At 45.7% G+C, this 21,721-nt stretch overlaps 1 protein-coding gene across 3 annotated transcripts in view; it reads right to left on the reverse strand.

The window, feature by feature from the left end:
- Positions 1–21,721, reverse strand: part of MYZAP (myocardial zonula adherens protein) — an 87,910-nt gene that overhangs the window by 51,294 nt on the left and 14,895 nt on the right. For 2 of the 3 annotated variants that reach the window (XM_070421908.1, XM_070421930.1), the window contains exons 3-5: positions 7,537–7,692; positions 4,327–4,419; positions 1,588–1,701 (exon numbers count right to left, since the gene is read on the reverse strand). In XM_070421908.1, the coding sequence (XP_070278009.1) occupies positions 1,588–1,701; positions 4,327–4,419; positions 7,537–7,692 (363 nt within the window). Of the gene's footprint in view, positions 1–1,587; positions 1,702–4,326; positions 4,420–7,536; positions 7,693–18,619; positions 18,729–21,721 lie in introns of those variants that run through there. The other variant, XM_070421919.1, reaches the window with a different exon arrangement.

Consider the following 21,721-nt stretch of genomic DNA (forward strand, 5'->3'; position numbering starts at 1 on the left):
TGACCTCTGAAGTAAATGCCTGAAGTGACAGCAAGATAGCAAATCAGAAGGATCATGGGGAAGGAAGCCCAGAAACAGCATAGATACAGACCAGGTGTGAAATCGGGTGAGGCACAGCGTCTCCTAGCTGGCTGGGAATGAGATGTCCAAGAGGGAAGGGGAGGGAGCCTTGGCGAGCCCCCTTGATGGCAGGAGTCAGGGAACACAAAGGCTGCTGGATCCAGCAGGGCCTGGCCTGCGGCTAGGGGAACGGGCATGCGGGATGGAGAGCCAGGAAAAGGGTGGGACACAGAGGCCCCACCAGAAACGGGCTCCCAGACACATCCAAACAAGGGGCCCGCCCAGGCCCGCTGCGGGGCATTGGCCTGGCTTTGTTTGCGGCCAGGCTGCCCCAGCAGCTGTTATTAGAGAACACCCGGTTCTAGGGGAAGTGGGTAACCCTAACATGGAAATCTATTTGCTTATCTGAGAAGCTATTTATATGGAACCAGAGAGGATGTGAAATAGCTTATGGAACTTTTAAGAGGAGGGGAAAAGATAAGAGCCACATATAGTTGGAGGTGGGGCAGAAACTACTGTTTGCATATTTAAACTAAAGCCAAAGGATGGGACGCAGCTTCAGGTGAATATATGCTTTGTTTTGATCATCTTCAAATTAATTTGCATGTTAGTTGCGGGGGGGGGGGGGGGGGGGGGACGGGCTCAGTTGGAAGAACAGCAATGGGCAGCATCTAAAGAGTAAACTCCCAGTAAATCAAATTAATCAAGAGAGCAAGCCCCTTGAAGGAGTGGACACACACAGTTGCACAAATGTAAGATCCTGAGGCTTTAGAGAAAGGATCTCTAAACAAGAGATTCTTTAAAATGGATATTATTTCTTTTCATGCAAAATAATTTCTAAATTAGGAAAAAGTGCTTAACAGCCAGTCATGAACACAGGTTGCCTTCTGTCCTGTGATTGGGTGGAACTTCCTGTAAACCAGAGCTACAGGGGGCGGGGGGTGGGGGGGTGGTGGTGGTGCTGATAACACTGACACTTAAGACCATTTGGGGACCTAGGGAGCAAGCGACATCTCCAGCATGGAACTCAGGACCTGAACCCCCATTTTAATGAGGACAAAACAACAACTGCAACACAGGTTTTCAGCGGTTCTCAACCTGTGGGTCGCGAACCCTTTGGGGGTCAAACCACCCTTTCACAGGGGTCGCCTAAATACATCCTGCATATCAGATATTTACATTACTATTCATAACAGTAGCAAAATTACAGTTATGAAGTAGCAACGAAAATAATTTTATGGTTGGGGGTCACCACAACATGAAGAACTGTATTAAAGGGTCGCGGCATTAGGAAGGTTGAGAACCACTGGTTTAGAGGCTCAGCTTGGAAGCGCTTCCCTCAGTTTCCTGCACTGGCTTCCCTGCTCAGCCTTGACGGCAGCCAAGCTTAAAGGGTTCTGCGTGAGGAGCTGAGTACATTCGGTGACTCCCATTTGTTTCTACAAGGGCACGGGGCCACTCTGGTTAGGCCTGCCTGCCCTCCAACAGACGGCACCCCCCCCCCACCGACCAGCGCGAGAGGAATACCTGCAGGTCAATGGAGTCGAATGCCAGCGCTGAGTTCGTGGCATTAAAGCTGTCCAGGGCCGACGACTGTGTTTCGATGTGATTCTCCAGGTAGTCCTTCTGCGCCTGTGAAACCTGGAAGAGAGAAGAGACAGTTTCACAAAACCAGCCCGGACACCCCCAGTAACCTTCGTGTGGGCTGGAAGAGTCTCCTGACAGTAGCCACATCCACCTCAGTGACAGTTCATGGACAGCTTCAAATTAAAAAGTCAACATCTGCAGGACCCAGAGACCAGAGGGACGAGAAGATTTTCCCTTCGGATAACTTGTACACATTCACCTACTGGGCCTCCGCCCTCACCACAACACTATGTGGCAGGAAACAGAGTCAGAGAAGGTAAGGAATTGGCACACAAAGGGCTAAGAAGTGGCCCGGCTGGGACTCGAACCCAGTTGGAATATCTTCTTGGCCCTATTGTTCTTTCTACCCACCCTAGAAAGAATGTACTTTGGGCTCACCCCATTCTCAAGAGTTGTTTTGTGGCTGCTGCTGTTGTTGGGTTGTCTTGGTTGGGTGTGTGCATTTGATACTCTGAGAGAGTTCATCAGAGGCCCATCTTGAGCTAGAACTTTTAGGAGGGCTGGCTAGAGAGGGGCAGGGAGGCAGCAGAGCTAGGGGAAGGGATCTGGGTGGGCTCAAGGGTGATCCTTGTGAGAGCCACAGAAAGCAGCCAGCACGATACAGGAGGTGCACCCTGGGGATGGGACAGAGAGCTGGAACAGCCCGCCAGGACCCGGAGCAGGTGGCGTGCTGTTGTTCAGGGCGTGTTCACACAGCAGTAGTTTAGCAATCAGTCTGGCTGCAGTGTGTGGTGTGGCCTGGAGGAGGAGGAGGCTGTAGGCAGAGAGACAAGCTCCTGTGACAGTTCTGGCATGAGACAACAAGGGTGAGCCGAGACCTGTTTATTCATCTTTGCAAATCCAATCCTTCAGCGTTAATTAAAGTTGTTAGTGTCCGTCACTGGCTAGCCGAGTGAATTTCCATTAGTAGGAGAGAATTTTACAAATCGCTTCCTACGTGCCAGGGAGAATGGCTGGGTGGATGTGTTTATAAACCCCTGCCCCTATAAGCAAGGCAGTAGGTCTTAAGCAGATACTCTCACAGCCAAGCCGTAAAGTAAACTCTGATGTGTGGCTGTTGTAACCGTGCTCCGGTCCTGCAATGACTAACTCTTATGGAGAATATGTCATAGACACATGGACTTTTTTCTTCAAGATTATTAATCACAAATTTTGTTTTTTAACTTTTCTCACAAGCGTTAGCTTGGTTAAATCAGAGGAAGGTTGTCTTTTCTTAAATTTTGATGCAGTAACAGTCACATAGTTTCAACTTCTAAAAAGTGTGAGAGGTATGCACTAAAATAAATCTCCCAGTCTCATCTGCTTCGTTACCGCCTTTCCCAATTTCCCCTCAATTAGGAATCACTGTTAATTACTTTCTTGATTATGTTTTCAGCAACTTTTTGTGCACATGCAAAACTATCTAAATACATTTATTTACCCTCCCTGTTTTACATAAGTGGTAGCATTACATTACATTACATTATCTTGAATCTTGCTTTTTCATCATCTACTCTATAATCTTTGTAATCGTTCCATCTCCTTTTGACGAGCTTAGTCACTCTTTTCATTCTCTCTCTCTCTCTCTCTCTCTTTACAACTCTATATTCTATTGTAGAGATATAATTTCCCTGGAATTGATTCATATATAATTCTGTCCCAACAGCACATAAGTTGTCACCACAGTATACACTGACTGGTCCATTTTCCTCCCTTTATATGAGATGCTACATTTGTCACACATTGGGATACATTTCTAGATTTTTTTTTCATTGATGCCTATTTATTTATGTGCCAATACTATACTGTTTTAATTTCTGGGGCTTTTTCAGTTTCTTGTAATGGTAGCAGGGCTAGTCTCCCTCATTGGTATTTTCCCCCCAGAATTTCCCCAACTATTCATATTTATTTTCTATATTCCTTGAAATCACCGGTTCCAGTTGTAGAAAAACAACTTAAAATAAAAATCTGTTGGTGTTTTGGCTTATCTTAAATTTGTATATTAGCCTGATAGTACTGACATTTTATAATGTTGAATCTTCTATTCTAAGCACGTGGTATGTCTTTCCACTGGTTACCATTTACTCCTAGATATTTGGTAGGTTCTTTTTGTTGTTGTTGCTGTTATTTCTTCTAACTGGTTGGTTTTTATACACTGAAACCTCTTTCTTTGTATCTATTAATTTTTCACCCTGCTACTTTACAGACTTCTTTTATTGTTTATAGTTTTTTTCATTGAATCACTTGGGCTTTCTAGGTACATAATCATATAGTTTTTAAATAGTGATAGTTTTATACCTACCTATCTAGTTTTTATACCTCTAAATTTATTTATCTTGTTTAATTCCACTGGCTAGCACCTCAAACACAATGATAATTAATATGGTGACAGCTGGCTTCCTTGTCTTCTTCCTGAACTTGGAGGGAATACTTTTATATAAGGAAGAGTATTCTTGCACAGAAAAAAAAAATCCTTTAAATGATAAACTTTATTCTGTAATAAAATTCCCTTTATTTAAAACATGATCCCACTCATAAAGAACATCATAAACTCAAATGCCTTCCGACACTAGCCACTGAGAGGGAGCTCTAGGCTCTGTCACCCCTCCACAGGCCCACGTCACCGAGACATTGACTTACTGACAGCTCCTGGGTGATCTGCCGAATCTTCTGTCTCATTTCATCATAGTCTCCGTACATCCGCTTCCTTACTTTTTCCAAGGTGGCTCTCACCTGCAGCCCACAAAGATGCTGGTTAGAGAGCAAGCTATAACGTTTTCATGCGGGATTTCCCAATCTTTTAAGAAATCCTAATAAGAAAAGGGCCTCCTACCACTACAACAATCTTAAGAACAGGACAATTTGGGAAATTAAGGAATAAGATCACTCCTGATATCTGGTTAGAAACCAAGGGTATTATATTATGTTAATAATAACAACATGTTATGATTATATATAATTATAATCATTAACAAGTATTAATTATACAAATAATAAACCCTGGAGAGAAAATGCTTTGTTGAAATTCACCCATCACCTTCAAACCACAATTCAGGCAAAGTCTGCCCCTTTTCCTATCACACATTTTTTTACAAGTAGAAAAATTTTTAAAACTTGTCAGCAAACACACAGATGAGAGGACCAATAAGCAAAAGCAACCTCTAATTTTCCCTAGCTCTGCTCTGACTGCCAATTCAATGTCTGGAATGTAATGCAGGGGAGTATGAGCCCTGGAAAACCCATAAGTTTGGAAGTCAGTTCCCCCAATAATCTGGTGCCCCCAGGATGGGCAAAGCACTCAAGGATCTGCAGAGAGAACAGGGAATCTCTGGAGCTTCCACCACAGGAAGGGCTCAAGGGTTAGAGTAACCACAGGCATGCAGGGGACAGCAGAGGGGACTCAATCTTGAAGTTGCTTTTACAGAATTAGCTCGTTTTAAAATCAGACATGTTTATTAGGGGTGACTGGATATTGGTGGAGATTTGGGAGGGCAGTTAAGTAAGATGCCAAGCCTTCCCCAGATGAATTCTAATAATATATTTTCAACAAAATAGAAACAGATTCATAGATACAGAGAATGACTGACAGATGTCAGAGGGGAGGAGGTTTGGGGGCTATGTGGAAAACATGCAGTACACGTGTCAGAATAGTCACGGAGATGCATGTTACAGCACAGGGAATACCGTCAGAAAGGTCATGATAACTATGTATGGGGCTAGGTGGGTACTGGAAGCAGCAGGGGGACCACTCTGTGAGGTACACCATTTTATAACCACTTTGCTATACATGTGAAGCTAATTCAGAATAATATCGAATGTAAACTATAATTGAAAAATAAAAATTAATAATTGCCTACTTTTCTGACATTAACTACAAACAATTTGGGGAAATGGGGCCAAACTTACTACTTTCCACCGAGGGCAGGCAGAATGTCTCACCCGTGCCCTGAATGTCTCGTGCTGCCCACCAGTGGGCAGTGGGCATGATCCTCAGCTGGGTGGCAAACACCCAGGAATCCAGCGAGAGAAGACAAACAATCCCATAGACACGCGTAGGAATGAGCAGGCCAATGATGGATTTGAAGCCAGCTATCAAAAGGGGACCTGGAGACTACTTTTAAGTTGCAGAGCACAACGGAGGCGGGCACTCCAAGGGAGAGCCACCCCTGTGAGCTGGGCTCATGTCATCCTGGTCCACAGCCAGCCTGCACCTGCTGTCTTTGTCTTGAGTGATTTGCAACTCTCCACCCTGCTGAGAAGGTTCACCTCTGAAGCGGTGTCATGTTATCTGGGGCGTTTCAATGAAGGGCCAAGCATTTCTATGAGAAAAATACAGAAGGCTACAAATGTCCAAGCTGCTCCTATACAGGTTTTGACTTTAAGGGTCCCTCCCCAGCTCCATGATCTATGCATGAGCAAACTGAAGCCTAGAGAGGGCTAAAGGTTGGCTGGGCCAAACAGAGAGCTGGACCTTGAACCAAGGCCCATGAGGTACTCCATGGCCCCACAATGCCCTGCTGCTCATGAGCACCTCTAGTCCATGGGTCAATGTTTAGGGGCCATAAATGTCACAGAAGCTCATTTTCTTTCTATGTAATCACTCTAGCTTGGTCAACAAAGGCACTGGTCAATCTACAGAAACCTAAGAACCAAAGAGAAATGGAGATATATAGCAGATAAATAGATACAAAAATTTTAGAAGGAAATGCTCCAAAATGCTAACAACTGCTCTGGTTGAATGGTGGAACTATGGGTGATTTTGTTTTCTCTTTATTACATTTTTGTCTTTTCTAAATTTTCTAACACACACACACACACACACACATGAATTAAAAAGATTAAAAATGTAATATTAAATTCAAAGAAATGGCATTGATTGGTCTGGGTTTAACAATGTCTATTGGGTTGACTTTTCAGGATCTGTTTCAAAACAAATGATTGGTCTTAACCAGCCACAGTCATGCCATTCCCCACACCAGTGATGGATTCGGGAACGGGCATGTGACCCAGTCCTGGCCCATGAGACATAAGGAGAAGCCTAATGGAGGGCCTTTAAAGAGTGATCAGAGATGAGAGATCCCTTTCCTTCCCCAGACACTGTCATGTTTTCAGATGACACTATGAGCCTGAGGCTGAAGGAGGAACGAACCAAGGGAAACTAAGAGAAATAGACCAGAGCCTGGAAAATGCCATTCCTGGAGCCACCTACCCCTAGACTAATCCCCACATGAGACAAGTTGCCCTTCTGAGTTGGCTTTTCCGTTACCTGCATCTAAAATCATCCAAATTTATACAGTTGTCCAAACTCATGCATTAGGAATGTCCAATAGAACAAGCAAAACCAATTAAGAGCCCCCATACTATACACCAGTGGTTCTCAACCTTCCTAATGCCTTGACTCTTTAATACAGTTGTGGTGACCCCCAATTTCATTGTTACAAATTGAACATAATTAAAGCATAGTGATTAATCACAAAAACAATATGTAATTATATATGTGTTTTCCGATGGTCTTAGGCGACCCCTGTGAAAGGGTCATTCGACCCCCAAAGGGGTCACGACCCACAGGTTGAGAACCACTGTTATACACAAAATAAGAAAGCTGCTGGTCTCCTGGGCAGTCCTACTAAGTAACACCCAGAAGCTCACTGTAGACCTCACTGAAGAACTACATCTGTATTCTTAACAGGACCGTAAAGATATGTACAAACATTCCCATCCAAAGTGATAACGCTAAGAATTCTCCCAAAATACGTGTTACATTCACATCAATGCTCCAACTCCACCCTCTTGCATGCTACAGAGAGGGTATAAACCAGAAACAAAACAAAAAATCCTTAAGTGACTCACATCTTTGATGTAATTCATCTCTTCTTTCAGCTGATTGGTGGACCACCCGTACACCACCATTTCTTTCTGCTGATTTTGATCTGATCTTCGCACCACGCCATAGACAACGCCCTGAGGAAGTTTCCTGGTTGGCTCCCCATTGCTTGGGTCAGGATGCTGGAAAAAGGTAGGAAAAGAAAAATGAATAGTGATGCTTTAGGCCGTGTGAAGAAAGCTGTAACAAAGGGTCCACTGTATGTGGTTATGCAGGCTGTGCCCAGCACTGGTTTGCCAGTCTCTGCTCACCAAGTTTCACTGGGCCTGGGGAGAGCCTGCCTTTACCCTGGAGGAAGAGTACCTTTCTCTAATTTCTCCAAGGCCTTGTCCATCCACCTAGAAGTCCATCTGCAGGGCCCCATCTTCCCAGAGGAGCCTTTTTCTAATTCCACAAAAGGGCTAGATTTGTGTTGTCCCCAATAACAAGAGCAAGTGTCTGAACTCTGACATTCTTGGTAACGCTGTTTTTCCCTTATACCAGTTCCTCTGTGTGCCTTCAACCTCCTCACTAAATATGTGGCCTCAAGTGCATGGGATTGAGATACCTGGGGGGAAATGTTGGCCACCCTCTGGCAGCCAAATTGTCCTCTGAGGTTAGGTCTGACCCTAGGACCAGCTCTGAGAAAAGGGCACAACCTGTAGGCTGAGTACACACCTGTTGTGACTATTCATGCAATATTTCCAAAAAAAACCAGGCAGAGGGGCGTGACCTCACTGCAAAAGTATCTTCCCACTTTAATTTCTTCAGTTAAAGTTTTGATCAGCTTTGGAATGCAAATACCTTTAGGAAGAAGTAATATGCCCAAGTCCTAACTAACATACCTTTCTAGAATGAAGGCTCAAGAAGCAGGAGAAAAAGAAATTAAGACTTGTGGAGTACATACTATAAGCTAGAACTGTTCCTTAGCACACTTAATCCTCACAGCCACTCTGAGACAGTGATTGTCTTCTCTACTTTACAGCCGAGAAAACGAAAGTAAAACTAAAGTTCAGAGACACATTAGTTAAGTCACACATCTAGATTCAAACCCGATTCCATCTGCACTAAGTATACCTCCCCACTCGGAGGCTTTGTTATATGTCAGAAGACAGAGTAGGGGTCTCCCCAACATTGAAAGGAAGGAGCAAGAAAAGAATCAAGACCAGGGACTGAGATTTCACAGACAACCTGGTAGAGCCCCAGCTGTCCCGGGGGCTGACCCTGGTACTTCAGCAATCACAGCGCAGAAGCCTGGGTCCCATCGCGGCCACTCCGCTTTCCCACTCATTTTTAGGTCACCTTTGCATAAATTCTTCCCAGGTAAATATGTTTGACATATCAAACTGTCATTTGCATTTTAAAATCATTCATTTGTGGAAGAATAAGGAGTACTTTATCATCCCATTCAAAATTTAGAAAAGTCTAGAAAGATACATGGCAAATGATTAATAGTGACGACCTCAAAGGAAGGACAGCAAGTGGGGCAGGGGAGCTAGAGATCAGGATAACTGTCAGTTTTTTACTGTGTACCCTTTCGCATTGTCTGCTGATAATGTGAGCTTTTTAAAAAAGTAAGACAACAAAACATTCATTGCTTCCTACCCTTCTGGCACATATTTGGGGAGAGATGGGATATGAGGAACTGTGACCCTCTACGTTTGATTCTGGAAAATACTTCCAATTGAATCCCTCACCCTTGTCCCACAGGCATTGATGAACTCTAGAAATTGTCCATCAAGTTGAGGTGAATGGACTGTTAAATGGGTCTTGGTGGAGTGACAAGCTGGGGTTAGATATCCCTGCTTTACTAGGCATGGAATTAGGAAGAGGAAACGCTCTCATGAAACTCCCCCTGTACCAGGAAACAAAAGCATGCTCTTTCAGCCACGGACTCCACCCGGTTCCTGCAAAACAAGCTGACGATGACATAAGGCTTTGGTGAGATGCATTTCTGCAAAGCACACCCTCCACGGGTGGATTAGCATCCAGGAAAACGCTCAGGTGGCTGGACACAGAGGACTCTGCCTTCCTGCCCACGAGGGGAAATGAGGGCCACCACCACGAGGAACATACCAAGGCCAAGGACAACGGGGTCTGCAAAGCACCACTCTAGGGGTCATGGATCTAAAAGTTATGCACATGGAAAGATATGAAGATCCTTTAAGTAAAAAATACTAATTTTCATATTCCCATTTTTTGTTTTAAAAATGTGTGCTTGTGTGTATAAAACATCTAGAAAGATGTAATTCAGACCTTTAATGCCAGTTTCCTCAGTAAAACTGGATATCATTTTTTTCTCTTTTATACTCTTTGATTTTGGGGGCTAAAAAGGCATTATGTTTGAATTAATAATTTTTATTTCAATTTTCAAAGAACTAAAAATTATTACGAAATCAGGGTGAAAATAAAACTAAAGTTCAGAGAAGTTAAGTCACACATCTAGATTCAAGCCCAGTTCCATCTGCTCTAAGTATATCTCTCCACTCGCAGGCTTTGTTACATGTCAGGGGACAGAGTAGGGGTCTCCCCAACATCGAAAGGAAGGAACAAGAAAAGAATCAAGACCAGGCCACTGGGAAGGGCCCAGCCCAGGACTCTGTTCAGAAGCAGGCCTATCCGCAGGGGCCACACCACAAGGAGAGGGCTCCTGAGGCCGTGTGAGGAGCTGCTGGGCTGTGAAGGGAAGAGGAAGGAACGTTTATGAAGAAGGAGAAGGGGAAAACATTTGTTGTCTAGTCATTTTATTATACAATATTTTTTAATACATTTTATTGATTTTTACAGAAAGGAAGGGAGAGTTAGAAACATCGATGAGAGAGAAACATCAATCAGCTGCCTCCTGCACACCCCCCACTGGGGATGTGCCCGCAATCAAGGTACATGCCCTTGACTGGAATCGAACCTGGGACCTTTCAGTCCACAGGCTGATGCTCTATCCACTGAGCCAAACCGGTTAGGGCATTATACAATATTTTTTAATCCTCACAATAACCCTCCTATGTGATTTTAGTGCTTCCAAGGTGGCAGCATTCAAGTGCCTGTCTGTGTCTCGTCAAATGTAAGCTCCTTCTTTGACTACAATGCTTTCAACGTAGCCAAGAGTCAGGAGAGGAACTGGAACTCACATCTCCATGTGGAAGCCCAAACCTCAGGGTCCTGGGCCTTTGGGAAGAGGTGGCCCCAGGATGGGGAGGCTCTCCTCCAGCCTCCTATGGTCCATCTCCCCCTCAGCCTCCTCCCCATTCCAGCCGCAATGCCTCCTTTCTGTCCTTTTATCAGCCACCTTCCTTCTTGCCTCAGGGCATTTACACAGGCTATTCGCTCTGTCTGAAAGGCCCTCCCTCAAGGTCATCTTCACTGGTCCTTTCACCTGCTGGTGTCTCTGAGATATCCACAACCATAATGAAGTGGTGACTATTAATATTGTTATATGAGGAAGGCCTGCTCCCCTATCAACTGGAAGCTCCAAGAATTCTAGGGCCCTTTTTGTCTTCTTTCCACCATAATTCCTGGCATCTAAAACAAAATGAGTTTCTAAATAAATATTTGCTGAATGAAGAAGTAGAAGCTTTAGAAGTTGAAAGAGGTTCTGGGAATTACCCAGTGTGTGTGCACAGGGTCCAGCTGAAAGAGACAACCTTGGGTCCTCTTAGATGGCGGAACAGGGAGCTGATGGTTTTGCCCCAATCATAAATTTGATATCCAGTAAAGCTGCAAAGGAGCCGAGAGTGCTATCATTTTTACCAAAACGGGAGAATACAGGAAAAAAAAAATGAAAAGAGTGACTTTTGGCACTATATGACTAAATTTTCCTCCCGTTATATCCTTTAAAGTATCTCCCTATAAGATAAATATTAACTTTTTTGGTATGAGAATAACATCTACACTAATAAAAGAGAAACATGCAAATTGGTGTCACTCTGCTACACCCACTAGCCAATCAGATGAGTATGCAAATTAACCCAACAAAGATGGTGGTTAATTTGCATACACAGGCGCTGAGCGAAGACTGAAGACAACGTAGAAGGATGCCAAGCGCTGCAGAAGGGAGTGAAGCTGCGGAGAAGCAAGTGGGGCGACAGAGGTGGGGGCGAAGCCCGCCTCAGTGGGTTTTTGCTCCCTTCTCTGCTTCGCTCCAGCCGTAGGAAGCCCTATTCTTTTTTTCTTTTTTCTAAAATATATTTTACTGATTTTTTACAGATAGGAAGGGAGAGAGATAGAGAGTCAGAAACATCGATAAGAGAGAAACATCGATCAGCTGCCTCCTGCACACTCCCTACTGGGGATGTGCCCGCAACCAAGGTACATGCCCTTGACCGGAATCGAACCTGGGACCCTTCAGTCCGCACGCCGACGCTCTATCCACTGAGCCAAATTGGTTTCGGCAGGAAGCCCTATTCTTGCAAGAATCTTCCTGCAACAGGCCTCTAGTCCTAAATAATAAAAAGGTGATATGCAAATTGACCATCACTCCAACACACAAGATGGCCGTCCCCACGTGGATACAAGATGGCCAGCACGGGAAGGCAGTTGGGAGGGACCGGGTCTGCAAGGGAGGGAAGTTGGGGGCGACCAGGCCTGCAGGGGAGGGCAGATGGGGGCAACCAGACCTTCAGGGGAAGGCAGTTGGGGGCAATAGGACCGGCAGGGGAGCAGTTAGGCGTCAATCAGGCTGACAGGAGAGTGGTTAGGGAGCTATCAGGTTGGCAGGCAGAAGCAGTTAGGGGAAATCAGGCAGGCAGGCAGGCAGGCGAACGGTTGGGAGCCAGCAGTCCTGGATTGTGAGAGGGATGTCCAACTGCCCGTTTAGGCCCGATCCCGGTATTAGGAGATAGCCTTTATCTTTCAGAGAAATACACTTAACTAAATATTTATGACATCAGAATACAGGGTGGAGGAAGTAGATGGGGTGTAGACAGGACAGGACTTGAGGGTTGAGGGTTGCTGGGGCTGGATGAAGGGTCAATGATTCATTACACACTTTAATCTCTTATTTGTGTTTGAAATTCTACATAATTAAGTTTTTTAAAACTTCTTTATAATGATGCTTAGTATTTAAAAAAAACACTAGGCCTACTAACAGTCTCCAGGGCATGAAACAATACTAGGCAAAATCTCTGAAAACAAAAGCCCTAATAAATGCATGGAATGAAAAGAAAGTTATTGCCAAAAAGGGAAAAGGAAACAACCAATACAAAGGCCATCCCAGAATCCCTAGGTGAAATGCAGCAGAATTAACAACAGGCATAATCATTAAAACATAGACTGTTCCCAGGGATATACTCATAGCTTAAAATTCACTTACAGGCTCATGATATGGCTGTTTTCCTTAAAGATATATTTAGCAACCAGTGCCTTAGAAAGAAGGAGAAACCATAAAAAAGTAACTCAGCCTAATTTCCTGCTATATGGGCTTCAGTGAGGCCAGTGATAGGTGACCATATTTGATCTTACAATGAGATAAGCTCTCTTGAGGCAGAGACAGTATTGACTATCTTTGCTGCTCTATCCCTGATACTCAGCATAAATAGATGCTCTAAATATGTTCTGAAGAAAGGAAGAGAGTAGAATATTTAGAATCAGGTCTATACCAGAATATTTGGAGTGTTTGGTCATCTCAGACACTGATCTGTGCAAAGGAAGAAAGTCCTTGGACAAAAAGGGTTTGGGGGGTGGGGGATAAAGAACAGCAGAAACACAATTTAACGTAAATCCAAACTGACAGTGGTAGCCGGCCACAGCCAGCCCCTGGCCCCAAGGGCTAAGAAGGCCAGCTGGTCCTACCTCCAGGCTGCCAATACAACAAAGATGGACCACAGCATGAATTGAATGACTTGTAAACTAGAAGTTGAGGGACCTCGTCTTCCAGCCAGAGGGCAGCAGCTGACGCAGAGACAGCTGAGTGCCGGGCACGGGGCATGCTCTCCATCCTCAGGCAGCAGGCACTTTCAGGAATGTGGCCTGACCTGTCTGACCTGTGCATCCATCTCGGCAAATTATTGGCCCCTGGTCATTACTTACACTTGACACTGTTTTGCCTTCTTGGGAGGAAAATGAACATGACAGCTGAACCACAGCCTATCAAAGAAATAGGGAGGGGATGGGCCGCCCAGGCTCCTCAGAGAAATGGAAACCTTTGGCTATTGAGATACGATGATCTCACAGACTGAACAGAGACCCCTTCCTAAATAAAATCATGCTTGGGGAAAAACAAAACAAAACAAAAACAAACAAACAAACAAAAAACACGACCACTTTGAATGCTTACCTATGAGAAGAAAAAGAAAAACTTCTAGCCACCTAGAAATGCCAAAGAGAGTGTAAGTCTAATGATAGTGTCCTGATAGGAGGTAATTTCTTAAAGATATTACTTTACAGCTATGAGCAGACAACAGGTGCTTATGCCTCACAACCCAGGGAGGTAGGGAGGGGGAAAGAAGGACATGGGGGAGAGTGATCAGGAACTTCTTTTCTGGATCCCAATGGTGCAGTAGACACCTCAGGTAACCTTGACTGATTAAATATCCTAAACAGACTTTTCCTGATAGGAGAGAGTGTACAAGTTGGCATTCCCATGGCAAAAGGGCCTCGTCACAGAGGCCAGTTGTAACTGCAAATCTTCTATGTGTAAGTTATTTACTTCACTGAGTTTCAGAGTCCTGAACAGTAAAAAGGAGATAATGCCACCAATTTCAGAAGGTTGCTCTAAGGAATTCACAGAGTAACATATATGTAAAATGACCAGCATGCAGCGGCCAGACTAGTGGATACTGACAGATTCTGTTATTGGTAGTGGTGTCTTTACATTTCTGAGGATCTGGGTTCCTACTCAAGTCTACGTGTTTCTCTGGATGCTTCTGTCTGTCTTTCCACCTCCCTTTCCTTGGGTCTCTTTGCTGCTACCATCACAGTCATCAAATTGACTCACCTCTCAACTTGACTTGGGAGAGAATCACAGAGTCTCAGAAGTTAGAAATATGGAAAGAGTTGCAAACCCGTCCCTCCTCGGCGTCTGATAGCGCTGTGGGGCCGCAGGGAGGCTGCTGGGCAGCTCACCCAGCCTGCTCTATGGAAGCTACAGCCACTGCACTTGCACTTTTACTGGTGGCACCTCTCTACATATTCACTGGTTCTAGGCGAATGTTTCCATTTGCTGGAAGAGGAAACGGAGGCCTCTAGAGATGTCTTGACTGGCCCAATGGTTGGTGAGGGAGCCAGGACTAGAACCCGGGCCTCTTCCCATCCTCCCAGGGCCACTCTCTCTGGGAGACATGTAGATCCTGCACGCTATCAGCAGGGCAGCCCCAGCCCCACCCCCACCTGAATCATGACAGCACACTCCCTCACCTGGCAACAGCCCGTGATGTTGTGTAAACAGTCACACCAAGACAGGAACTCAGGCTTATTCACCCAGGTCTCTAAAGGAAAGGGGACTATAAAACCCAAGGGCAAGGGTTGCCTCCTTTTCAACATTTTATTAGGCTATGAAAACTCCCGACTTTTCCTACATATACATATATCTGCTCTCCCTCACTCAGAGTCCTCAAAGGTCTAGAGAGAAACAGATTCTTTCAAAACACAGGTCACTAAAGGACACCTACGATGGGGGGATATTAAGAGCTACTGCAAATATTATCTGCTTCAAACTACTTTGTCAATTTGCAAAAGGCTTCACCATCACAGACTCAAAATCAGCAAAGTTCAGATCACATTCTCAAAAATTCAACTGTACGGTTGAGACCCTGATTCAACATGGTAAGGCTGTAATAGTTGGTGTTGTGTCTGTCTCTTACTTCTCTATGTGTAAGAGTATGTGTGTTACCTAAGAATGCACTGCATATAGATTTGGATAGAAATATGGATATGTGCATTCACGAAGTTCTTTGAAAAATCATAGGCATTTAATTTCAAAATTATCTACCACCAATATTAACTTTAATGTTGAACAATTTTATAAAGGTTATATTCCACATTTACCAATTTCTCAACATGAACTGTGTGCCTACAAAATAACCAACATTTCCTCTCCTAAATTATTACTGATTTTTTAAAAATATATTTTACTGATTTTTTACAGAGAGGAAGGGAGAGGGATAGAGAGTTAGAAACATTGATGAGAGAGAAATGTCGATCAGCTGCCTTCTGCACACCCCCTACTGGGGATGTGCCCACAACCAAGGTGCATGCCCTTGACCGGAATCGAACCTGGGACCCTTCAGTCCCCAGGCCGATGCTCTATCCAGTGAGCCAAACCGGCGAGGGCTATTACTGATTTTTTAATAAGCAAATAAAAGTCCATGGCTAATTCATCTGAGTTGTTAGTACAATTTAAGGTGATTATATTCTACAAAAAAAACGTATTATGGGTTGAATTGTGATATACAAATAAATGTATATCAGTGCCTAATCCCAGATACCTCAGAAGTAGGCCTTATTTGGAGCTAGGGTCAAGTTAAAATGAGATCGTTAGAGTGGGCCTAATCCTGTATGATTGGTGTCCTTATAAAGAGGAGAAAAATGGGATGCAGAGACACACATACACAGGGAAACGCAATGTGAAGACTGGAGGGATGCTGCCACAAGCCAAGGACTGCCGAAAGCCACCAGCAGCTGGAAGCGGCGAAGAAGGATTCATCCCTAGAGCCTTCAGAGAAAGCATGGCCCTGCTGAGTGAGCCCTTATCCCAGACTCCCGGCCTCCAAAACCACGAGCCAATAAATCTTTGTTATTTAAGCCACCCAGTCTGTGGTCCTTTGTTATGGCAGCTAACCTAGGAAATGAATACAAAGCCGCATCATCATAAACAACAGCCATTCATTAAGCACAAACTATGAGTAAGGCAGGTGCTAGGCTCTAGGGAGAAACAAAGACACCACCTCATTTCTCTATGTGTGCAGATATGCATAAGTATATGTTGTGCACAAATTTCGCAGGAATGCATGTATAAACATGTGGGAGTTCTTAGCAGCAGGTGCCTAGGTGCCAGGTGAGGGGCAGCCTGTGAACCTGTAATTTGAGACAATCACCAAAGCACGGGCGGTCAGGGGAGTTCTCGGGGAAGCAGGCCTGAAGGACAAGGAAGAGGTCGATAAACTGAGAAATGACGGAAGAGACCCCAGGCCTGGGCGAGGGCCTTAGCAAGGGTTCTGGGGAGGAAGTAGATGCCATGGGTTTAGGTAATAAATGAACCTGTCCAGTGAGGGCAGACCAACCAGGAAATAAAAAAGGAGATAATACTGACTTGGTTTCAGGTGGACTGAGAGGCACTGGCCAGCAGGCTCAGAGTCCTGCTACCCAAACAGAGGTGCCACACTGGAATCAAACCAAAATACTGGTATTTTGGCATTTGTGGGTTTTTTTTTACAACAAAATATAGGTATTTTATTTAAAAGAAGAGATATCGTGACCTTTTTCATCTGTCCTTTGTCTTCATTTGCCATTTTATCTGAGAGGGCCTACGCCCAAGACTGAATTTCTCAGATAGGTTGTTTGGGGAAGAAGGTTCCAAAACAACTAAATTTTCCTAGAGAAGAAGGGTCAGGCTCTGAGAGAGAAGGGGTTTGGCTCTGGAGGAAATACAGGGAAGAGTCAGACTCCAGTGAAGGACAGGGAGTTGGGTGCTGGCACCAGTCTCTCCCACTCCTCCCCCTCTCTTCCCCACAAACCCCCACACACTGTCTTTGTATTCCCCGTAAGGCCCTGTCCCATTTCCAGGATGACTCCAGCAGAGTCCCCTGGAAACAGATGACACCCACATGGCTCTGAGGGAAATACATACGCTGAACAAACCTAAGACAGGACAGCCGTTCTCGCTGTAACTGGGGAACGGGAATGTGAGATGCCCTGGCGGCCTGTGGTCAGGGTCAGCAGGTTCTGAAGGCGTGTACCTGTATTCCATTCAAATTTCAATGAAGCCCAGAACTTTATGGGCAAATATTTTCATATAAAACTATGAAATCCAGATTTCGTATTTTAATGCTAAAAATAATGGCAAAACTCTAAAATATCTGTACCCTGTACATAAAAATACCACCACATCGAGAACACTGAGAGCCAGTGAGGCCACCCACAGGGCAGGGCTCAGGAGAGCAGAGCTGGCGGGGTGGTGGGCCTCCCCCCAGAGGTGGCTCTAGCTGTGTAAGGATGAGTTCTCGAGGTAAGGTCGTGCAGGGAGAAGGGGCCAGGCCTGGTGGTATGGGCAGAGGGATACTCAGATTTATGGAAAAGGACATCATGACATCAAGGCTATGCAGCAGGCACAGCCCAAGAGGGTGGGGGAGATGCAGGCTGGGCAGTTCCAGGAAGGGGATCGGCTCCAGGATGGTCGGAGGGAGAAAAGCAAAGAACAAGAATCACTATTCTGGGCGTTGAGGGGAAGCAATCTGGCATCCAGTCACTGCCACTCCACTCGGTTTTATAGGCTAGACACTGAAGTGGGTCCTTGGCCTATATGAGCTCATTTGCTCTTTACAACCAGACGTTATTGCGCCTGCTTGAAAGATGAAGAAACTGAGGAGCAGAGACAGTATTTGAGAGTTCACCTGAGGCCTGAGCAAATAGCCTCAGGGCAGTTAACATCATCCCTAAGAGAAAGAGTAAAAGGAGCAGACAGCCTCCCACATCCACCCCACAGTCCCATGACTCCAGAAAAAGCCGCTGCCTCCATGGTGCCTGCCCCAGAACCTCCAGACATACCACCGGGAAGCTAGGCAGCATGGACCATGTGCCACACCCATCCGCTGCGAGGAATCCTCTCTCTGGTGACGTGGGAACAGTGCACAGAAGAACGGCCCCACTGGCAGTGGCATCTACGTGTGGCCGGCCACTCCATGTCACCTCAGGTCCTCAAAGTACACTAAGCATCTTCCGTGGCTGTGGAAAAGGATAAGGCCCAGCCCTGCGCTCAGCTGGCTGCAGCCCTAGCAGGGCCCTGGAAATCCTCCGAGAAGTTTCGCTTCATCAGAAGCCACTTGGGCCATTTACATCTTCCTGCCTCTACATCTCAGCAGGCTGCAGTCCCCAGCCTTTGCACATCACAGACCCCCCAAAAAACCAAAGTCATCTCACCAGAACTCCTGGCATCTTGCAGGTGGGTTACAATGTCCCAGGAAGGGGCTGCCACATAGAAGGCACATCAGAGGAGGTGGCACCCCCAGGCCTCCTCGCCGGTACCTGCCTCTGGCTCCCAGTGACTTCACACCAGGAACCCCACCAGGACTGGTGACGAAATCACCCAGAACAGCCTCACGTTTAGCACCAGTGCCTTCAAGTGCTGCCACCACCCAAGGACTTCAGTCCTGGGGACACAGCCAGCCCCACCTCCTCCTCTCTACCCCAGTTCTTCTGCAGTGAGTCACCACTGCATCACAGACGGGCACTCTGGCTGCACACCTGGTCCACCCAGTATGAGCGGCATCATGGCACGTGATCTATGCCTGCGGTTTCTGCTCTGTGCTCCTAGAGTTCTCAGGCAGGAGGGGGCCCGGGGAGCAGGGTCAAGGGACACTGGGAGGACTCTGGCCTTCACCATCATCATTTTTGCCTCGATTATATATAAGGGCTTGGGATAACATTTTGATCAGAAGGGAAAAAAAAAGAGGGGCCAATTGCTTAAAAACGTTTGAAAAGCACTGTTCAAGACAAATAGGCAAATCAGTACACAACTGGGTTACCAACTCCCACCTGACGGGGGGGGGGAAGTGCCTGTTTCTCTGGGAATGCCTGGTTCTTCCTTAGCGATGATGACGTGCCCTCTAGGGCTTCCCACTGCCCCAGTGTCAGCCCCCAGGAACCCTTCACAAACATCCCCCCCAGGCCTGCAGCACGGGTCACTCCAACAGAGCAAGTCCTCCACCTCCTCCACCATGCACAAGGGGACGGCCACCAAGGCCCTGTCCTGTCACTCACTCGTTTGGGACCCTTTTTAAAAAGTGCTTCGTCTGAGCCTGGCCAGTGTGGCTCAGTGGTTGAGCATTAACCTATGAACGAGGAGGTCATGGTTGGATTCCCAGTCAGGGCACAATCCCCAGTAGGGGGGAGATATATATATATATACTTTTTTTTAAGTGGTCCTTCTGAGTCCCCACATGCTAAGCTATCCATGTGCCCCTGGCAATAGCCCAGGCCCATTTTTCTTACAAATCTATCAGCTCTAAAAGGGACAGACAGGAAGGGGTCAGAGAGGACAGAAGGGGGACACACACTCCCAGCAACAATAGGGTCCCACTCAGTCCTGGTTACCAACAAGGATCTAGTGGCTAAAGCCAGGCTACCCCTGTTCTCTTGGTTACAAGCTTTTAGCCCCAAACCTTTTCTTTGGAGAATGTTCAGAGCTAATTATCCCAATGTGTCTTTTATAGAGTTTTTTCATCCAGGATCTAATCAAGGTTCACCTATTATATTTGACTAGAGGCCCAGTGCATGAAATTCGTGCACTTGGGGGGGTGTCCCTCAGCCCAGTCTGCAGCTTCTCCAATCTGGGACCCCTCGAGGAATGTCTGACTGCCTAAATGGGCCATTGGACATCCCTCTCACAATCCAGGACTGCTGGCTCCCAACTGCTCGCCTGCCTGCCTGATTGCCTCTAACCACTTCTGCCTGCCAGCCTAATCACCCCCTAACTGCTCCCCTGCCAGCCTGATCGACACCTAACTGCTCTCCTGCCAACCCGATTGCCCCCAACTGCCCTCCCCTGCAGGCCATCTTGTGTGTTGGAGTGATGGTCAATTTGCATACTGGTCATAACTAATTAGCATATCGGGGCTAATTAGCATGTCCCTCTCTTGTTGTGTTGGAGTGATGGTCAATTTGCATACTGGTCATGACTAATTAGCCTATCCGGTCGTGATTGTGAGGGCATCATGATCAATTTGCATATTACCCTCTTATTAGTATAGATGTTAAGTCTCTTTTATCTCCAACAGATTCTCATCTTTTTTAAAAAATAACATTGAATTTATTAAGAGATTCTGGCCAATTGTTTTGCAGATAGTCCCATGTTTGGCTTTTTCTGTTTCCTTATTACTAGGTTCAGTTAAACAAGGTTGGCATGAATGTTACATAGGTAACACTGAGTACTTTTTACTGGGACCATCTCAAAAGTCACATAGCATCAAGCCACCCCACTATTGGTTACTAAACTGGATCATATATTGATTGATTTCAGAGAGGTAGAGGGAGAGAGAGATAGAAACATCAAGATGAGAGAGAATCATTGATCAGCTGCCTCCTGCCTCCTACTGGGGATCGAGCCCACAACCTGGGCACGTGCTCTTGATGGAAATCAAACCCAGGACCCTTCAGTCCACAGGCCAACACTCTATCCACTGAGCCAAACTGGCTAGGGCCCTCAGTACTTTTTAATCAGCAAACAACCTGTGAGGCCATGTGACTACTGTTCCACAATAATCACTCACCTATTAGTTTTTGCATCTATTGATGACTCAACCTAAGAGTTACAAAACAGATTTTCTAAATGTATCAGCTGATGTTCTATAAAGAACATCAGAGAAATCTCTTTTCTCTCTCTCTCTCTCTCTCTCTCTCTCTTTCCATCTCAATTTCTCTCTCTCTCTCTCTCTTTCTGTCTCAATTTCTCCCTCTCTCTCTCTCTCCCCCTGATTATTATGATACACTCATGAAGATTGTTTTTTTATCATTCAATGTGTCATAACCCATTACTGTCATTCTATTTTGGTGCTCAAATGTTCCAGGTTTGCCAGTGAGAGCCCTTTCACACCAGCTTCTGGGTCCTTTGCTATGACCCCATTCGCCTTTGAGTGCTTCCCTCGCTTTCTAGCAGGTGATGTCCCAGGCTCACCTTGTACTCTCCCTGCTCCAGCCTGGAACCAGCTATTTTACAGGATCCTTCCAGTGGGACTCATCCTCTCTTTTCCAGCAGATAAGCAACTTCACATTCTCTCACCTTGCTCTAGTCATAACCTCATTTTCTTTCCTCCCTACCTCCTTTCCCGGCCATTCATCATTTGCATGAGCACAGATGGCTCTTTGTCCTTGGCAGCAGGTGGGGAGAAGAAGGGTGTAAGAGAGGGCAAGGCGAGACAAAGACCTACAGTAAATTTGAGGATGCTATCAAGTATTTACCAGACAAGAAAAAGGTTCCTTTTTTATAGGTAACCACACAACTGGTTGTTTCCAAAGCATGGCTTG

This window comes from Myotis yumanensis, unplaced genomic scaffold (genome assembly GCF_028538775.1).
Source record: "Myotis yumanensis isolate MYYU_CA2020_CCGP unplaced genomic scaffold, mMyoYum1.0.hap1 SCAF_1, whole genome shotgun sequence".
Classification (NCBI taxonomy): domain Eukaryota; kingdom Metazoa; phylum Chordata; class Mammalia; order Chiroptera; family Vespertilionidae; genus Myotis; species Myotis yumanensis.